Genomic DNA, 6,960 nt, shown 5'->3' on the forward strand with positions numbered 1-6,960 from the left:
TTTTTCAGCCTGTCGGCTGGCAGTGTTCTGCTGCGACTCTCTAGCTATGCTGCTTGTTGCAGCTGTAACGGGTTTAAGTTGCTGAACCTAGAGTTTGTGTTAAAGAATTTCAGAAGTCCCGGGTATTGCTGCTGTATTTAAAGACTTTTTACAGAGCTGCAACACTTTGTTTACATAGTCTCAAAAAATTCTATAGCACTTTTCAAGAGAGGATGGTGAGTTGGGTGACATCCCATAAACCATGTTTGTGTGGCTGTCCCTAAACATAACATACAAGAAAGTCTTCAAAGGGAATTTTTACCTTCTTGCTAATTTGACAGTATCATAACATTATTACCTTATTGTTGTTTGTGTGTTTGTGGTTTTGTTTTTAAGTCTGCTGCTTAGCTAATTCTGCATTTTACAGATACTATGGAGGAAGGCAAAGAAAAGGCAGTGTGTGGCTCAAGTCATGTGACTGAAGAAGAACCGGGTGTTTCCGAGAGCAATGGTAGGCAGAGAACGTGTTGGGCTATTCTCTACTTGATGTAGCCCTTATTAAAAGTTAAGACAGTTCAGCTCAGTAGACCTTCTGTGTCTGCTTTGTCTTGTCTGTGTAGTTTTTTCTGTGCATAGGCTGCTGTGGCCAGACTCAGACTGACAAGTCTCCTCCAGAGCTTGTGGAGCGCTGGCTCTAGTACATGAGTAATAGCAACATGACACTGTCACCTCTGATGTACAGTCTGAGATCGTTTCTTGTCCTTAACAATGTGCTGTGGATTCAAGTACTACTTAGTGTATATGTTAGCTAAAAAGAAAATTACTCTGGATCAGGTAGTATTTAGCATACATGTTAGGTAAAAAGAAAACTGATTTTTTTAATGGCTCCTTTTACTGTCCTGTGGTGGTCTGACCAGAAAAGAACTGACTGATAGTACAACTGCATTGTCATATAGCTCTAGATTATATTGTGGATATCAGGAAATGGAGAAGTTGTCTTGATTGGAGGCTGCTGGTACCCTTTCCTCCAGCCAGACCTCATGTGCCTGTTATGGATGCTTAGAAATTAGCATTGAGGTCTTTCACAATACCTGGGCATCTATCACAGTTATGATCCTATTCATAGCTGTACCTTCAAATTCTCTGACCAAAACCACGTTTTTATTATTTTAATCAATTAAACTTGGTAGCTAAAACTTTTTTTGCCATCTGTCATTAGCTTCACTAAATTGTTAAAGCATAATGCAGTATTTTTTATTGGAAATTCCCACTGTGACAAAATCCCTGTTACAGTTTCAGGCTTTCCTCTTCTGACTGATGAAAAGTTTGATTTTGACCTTTCACTTTCTCCATCAAGGTAAGTGAAGAGTCTACAGGTGAATATAGCTTTACAATGAACACAAGTAAGATGCTGGGCTGACTTATTTTTCTTTGCAGTGGGAATGAAGAGGAGGTTTTTGTTGGACCTTTGGGACACAAAGAGAAATGTATTTCTGTCAATGTTGAAGCAAAAGAACGTGCTAAAAAAATAAGTGAATCATCTTCTGATAGTAACCTCATGTGGAGCCCACTTACAGGAGAGAAATTTGTGGAAATTTTCAAAGAAGCTCATTTGTTAGCACTGCAGATTGAGACTGAAAGCAAGAATGAAAAGAACAAAAGCCAAGTGGAAGAACGGGAAAACAAGACCGTAGAAAAATTTGTGCAGGACTCAAAGTCAAAACTTAAAATGCTGAGAAACCTAAATATAAAAAAAAGTCCCAGGGCTGTTAAAAGAGAGACATACTGTGTGCAGGATAGCCCAGCATGTCAGCTGCCACCTTTTTTTCAGAAGCAATCTGACAAACTTTTGTCAGATGACAAAGCACACGCTCTTCATACTCCTCCCAGCAGAAGCCCTGTTAAAATGCATCTGTCTCCTGCAGAAGTTGCCAGTTCACTTCTGACACAAGAACAGCAAACTAAAGAAAAAAATACAAAGACAACTGGCAAACTGCCAATGGCAAAACCTCTGCCTGCTCTTGGAAAAAGCAATTTGTTGATCATTGGAAAGGTAAAGACAGCTTCTGAGCAATGTTTTCTTTAAGTGGAGCCTTTGTGTTTTAGGAATGTTTAAACTCTCTAGAAGCTCTTACTTTAAAAAGTGAATGTTAATCTTCTGATGCTTCTCTACCTCATAAGATCCTTGGGCAGGAAACATGATTATATATAAAAAAGAAAAGTCAGGGCTGATACTATGGTATAGTAGGTAACTAGTTTATCTATTATGACAGTGTAGAGCATCTGCAAGCAAATTCCTTTCCATTGTATTCTAGGTTTGTGAATACCATAATCCCTGGCCTCTGTTTAAACAGTTTTTTTGCTGGCAGAATTGCTGCACTGTTCTTAGTGTCCAGATGTGCAGCACTGGCTTTACCTGCTGTTAACCCTTGTCAGTGGAGCTTCGGGGCGCGGAGGGGAACACTTATTTGGATAGCACAGGAAAATCTTGTATCTCTTGTTCTTTCCACAACTTGTCTTAATCATGAACAGCGCTGATTAGTGGAGCTACATTTATGATGTAGCTATGTGGCAAACTGAAAATGTATTCTAGGACAGCAGGGAAACAGTTGTGTTAGAGACCTTGTGCACAAATCCCAGGCTCTAGGCAGAACATCTTCTAGACTTTATTGCCTGACACTTTAAGGATTAAGCTCCAGTATGTACTGCAGATTTTACTGGAAATGTGATATTGGCTCCTTGGGAACCTATAGAAAATGGGAGATTCTTTGACTCATTTTTGGTCCTAGTCTCTTCTTGGTTTTTTGGTTCTATAAGAAAAGGCACAGTCTTAATATTTGAACTAGCCAAATTGTACCCTGCTGTCCAAATAGTTTGGATGATGTAGTCTGCTATTATAATGTCTGATATTTTGGAAAGCTAGAGTAAAGCAGTAGAATATGAAAAATGGCAACCTTGTAGCTGTAAGGAACAGCTGTTACTGTATGTAGGTGAACATCATAATATGAAATTTGTGACCATGAACTGTTGCTGCAGAACTAACCTTAGGTTGGTGTCCAATATCTGGGTTCAAGCATGTTCTAGTACTTAGCAAATACACTTGCTAGACTGAACTAGCTCAGCCTAAAGAATAAGGACTTGACTGGGTTCAAAGGCTTCTTTATTGACCGTTATCTTGGTTTCTAACAACCAATTTGGGTAAAAAGCTTTATAGTTGTTTCTGGAAACACTAGTAGCTTTTAAAATGTTGCACTGGAATTTGCAGCCCAAACCAGGACAACTTACTAGCATTTCTACAAAAAGAGACTTGAACAGCATAGGATCACCTGAGGATCTAATTTCTGATAAATCTAGTGCTGCTTCAGATGTCTTTGAGTCTTCATTCGGTGGCGGTTCCTCAGTGCAAGATAAAGCCCTTCCTGCACCAAATAAGGTAATGGAAAGCATTCTTAATATGATTTTTTTTTGTGATCTTCTGATGAAAAAAAGTGTAATATAGTTTACTTTATAATTTAAAGCTGTATTGTTGTGTATAATGGTTGCAAGCAAAAGCAGTCTCTGGTCTGTAACTGCCATTCTTGAATGTGTGTTCCAAGTCAATAACACAATGAAGACACTCAGGAGCAAATATAAATGAGTTGGATTAGTAAGTATTACCTTTGTTTTTCTGTAAGAAACAGTTTCTGATGTGTAGTTAACTATACCATAGGAAAAGGTTCCCATAGCTTGTATAAAGGTCAAATACCTATGGCTGTTTGAAGCTTTAGACACTTACTTCCTGCTGCATGCCACTTCCCTGAATTGCAGAATAGTTGAGGTTGAAAGGGACCTCTTGAGGTCATCTGGTCCAACCTCTTGCTTAACCAGGACCATTTCCAGATGGCTTTTGAATATCTCCAAAGATGGAGGCTCCACAACCTCTCCAGCTAACCTGTGCCAGTGCTCGTTGACCCTTGCAGTAAAGTTTCCTGATGATCAGAGGTAGAACATCCTGTGTTTCAGTTTGTGCCCATTGCTTCTGGCCCTGTCACTGAGCACCAATGGACACTGTCCTTTCAGATATTTCTATATATTGATGAGATTGAGCTTAAGTTTTCTCTTGGCCAAACACCCCTAGCTCTCTAAACCTCTCCTCAGGTGGGAGTTGCTCCTGTCCCTTCATCTTAGTGCCGCTTTTGGACTCCTCCTAGTAGCTCCAAATTGCTCTTATACTGGGGAGCCTGGACCTAGATGCAGATCTTCAGGTGTGGCCTCTCCAGTGGTGAGCAGAGGGGCAGGATCACTTCCCTTGTCCTGCTCCTAATGCAGCCCAGGATACTGTTAGCAGTCTCTGCTGCAGGGGCATGTTGCTGGCTCATGCTCAAATTGATGTCCACCAGCACTCCCAAAGGTCTTTCCTGCAAGGCTGCCTTCCAGCTGGCCAGTGCCCAGCATATACTGGTGCCTGGGGCTACTCCTTTTAATCCTTTAAAGTCCATACTCAAGTTTGTGGCAAAAATAAAAATAAGTCAGCCTTCTAGGTCTGATGTTCCAGTTCTGTATAATGAACTGTTCCTAAGAAAATTCACTTTTTAAAATGTAATCTGAAGGAGAAGCTTCTCTAAAATGCACAAGTGTAAAGCTATACTAACAAGGGAAAGCATGGCAAAATGATGTTACATGTTTTTTTTTTTTTTCTTTTGAATAAACTGTAATCTCAGATTCAGGCTGGCTTAAAGAAGACAACACATCTGAAGCTTCCTGGTGTTGCCAGTGGTATCACAAGGAAAAATACTTCATCTTCATCATCAGTTTCCAGCACAACCTCAAGTCTGAATTCAAGTTTACCCATTTCTCCAGTAGGAAAAAATGGTAATCAATCTTGCTACAAATTGTTACCACAAATCAATTTTGAGGTAGCTAAGTGTGTCTTAGACTCTGGGCTTAGATATGGTTTTTTTGATATGTTTTGTAAAAACTAGAATTATGTAAGCCCGATGCCTACATGCATGTCTGACACAAAGTAAGAAATGCCTCAGGAAACCTGTTTTTATACATGATCTAATCTGTTATAGGCAAGTATGTGAGCTTCTGAATGATGTACAGTTGTCTAACTTGAATTAAACAAAAACCCCAACCTGCACCAAACAACTGGAATATGGAAGGTGGAAGGTCTAGTTCAAAGTTAGTGCCTTCTGTAAGCCTAATAAAAGGATAAGCTTTATTCAAGCAGATGGAAAAAAAAATTCTCTGAAAAGATAACTAAATACAACCAAGAGACTTCTAGTATAATGAGATCAATGTGAACCTTTCAGTAAGCCTTGAAGCATCAGGAAAATAGTCTCCTAAAGAATCCCAAGTTACTGCATATTTTTGTTTTGTACTTTTGTTTCTGGGTGGATAATGTATCAGTAAAAGTTAAAGCATAATAAGACTTGTTTTATACAGACAATAGAATTGTCTAATTAGGCTCATCCTATTAATGAGGAACCTACAGACTAAAAATCAGAACCATACAGTAAAAGGAGAGATGGGCTGGTTCAGCCCGTGGTGTTAGCCAGTGTAGATTGAACTATTACTTTCAGTGCCTGCTTAAGGGAACAGAGCTGGCTATGCTGGGAGAAAATGTTGAAAATGTAACTAGAATCTGCAAGCTGTTTTGGTATTCCTTGAAGAGTATTCTTTGACTCGATTGCAATAATTCAGGAATTTGGTGTGGAGACTTTCTAAAACAGACAATTGCTGGAGAATTTGGGGGGTAAGCTTTCAGTAATTGTATGTTAAACTTGAGTCTAACATAAATCTAAAAGCTGTAAATGCTGGTTCATTCCTATGTGAGTCTGATTAGTAAAAAACTTAGGAAAAAAAAATGATGATTTAGAAGTGTAACTTGACTTTCTGTTTCAGGAAAATCAAATGTGACTTCAAAAACTAGTGTGAGTGGCTCTAAGTTTCCATCTAATATAAACAGGCTGTCCCTTGTCAGACCTACCCGACTGTCATCTCTGCAGACTGCCAATAGTGAGAAAGCCAGGGAGCCAGCCAGGTCAGCCAGTACTCCCAGAATATCTAGTGCTGTGACAATGGCCAAATCTTCAGCTGCAACAGCATCTGAGGCTGCAGGCAGTGGAATTCAGAGGCTGAGCTCTGTTCCCAGTCTGCAGAAACTCTGTCAGCAGAATGAAGATGGAAGTGCAACAAAAGGAAGCCTTTGTCCAAAGGCCAAGGCCAGAGTTCTGTCCGTTTCTGCTAGTCAGACTAAGGTTCCAGGGAAGACTGGAGGTAAGCCCATGATTTGTATGACCTGTCTTCTAGCTTGTTTCTTAAAAGCAAATGTTATCTTGAATGCTTGTTACTTGTTTCATTACACTTCTACAGACCTCTTGGAAGGAATTAGTATTTTAACTGAAAGGTATCTTTTTATTTAAAAAGAAAAAATAGGATAGCAATTAACAAAACTTTTCTCTTTTAGGTACACCAACAAGCAAACTGGCACCAAAAGCAACACCATCTCTTGGATTAACATTTTGTGGCACGCTTGGAAGGTAGGACTTCATTGAAAATTGAATGTGCTGAGATGTGCTTCTTAAAATGCAACGTGGTTGGGTGTTGCAACAATCTTTTGAGTTCTAACTTCATTGTCTAGTCCCTTGATGCCCTCCAGGTTAGTTGTGTTTAATGCCTGTTGAAACTGATTTTAAAAAAAGGCAAACTACAACCAACTAACTACAAAAACCTAAGTCAGACACCACCACCCTGCATCCTGCCTGCAGAAGAGGATTTTCTTTGCAGTCCTAAATAGGCTCAAGTCATTCACAAAAGAATTCTTACAGGGCAAATCCCTTACTGTGCTGTGATTATCAGCTGTATGATGATTACCATTCCCTTACTGACCACAGTTAAACTGGCTTCTGCTGTTTGGAGTAGCTTGGCTCAAGCTTTGGTGGGAGGCTTTGGCTAACGCGTTTCCCGTCAGCGCGGCGGCAGCCAGCACTCCCGTGA

The 6,960-nt window shown here is 39.8% G+C and overlaps 1 protein-coding gene across 1 annotated transcript; it reads left to right on the forward strand.

The window, feature by feature from the left end:
* Nucleotides 1–411: 411 nt before the first annotated feature.
* On the forward strand, nucleotides 412–6,503 carry GTSE1 (G-2 and S-phase expressed 1; the record flags this gene model as incomplete). The annotated part of the gene is made up of 7 exons (XM_008938066.1): nucleotides 412–490; nucleotides 1,273–1,336; nucleotides 1,417–2,032; nucleotides 3,245–3,412; nucleotides 4,686–4,830; nucleotides 5,866–6,240; nucleotides 6,431–6,503. Coding segments are annotated over exons 1-7 (1,520 nt in total), but the record flags the coding sequence as incomplete, so codon positions are not given.
* Between the last annotated feature and the right edge of the window lie 457 nt (nucleotides 6,504–6,960).

This window comes from Merops nubicus, unplaced genomic scaffold, assembly GCF_000691845.1.
Source record: "Merops nubicus isolate BGI_N331 unplaced genomic scaffold, ASM69184v1 Scaffold24940, whole genome shotgun sequence".
Taxonomy (NCBI): domain Eukaryota; kingdom Metazoa; phylum Chordata; class Aves; order Coraciiformes; family Meropidae; genus Merops; species Merops nubicus.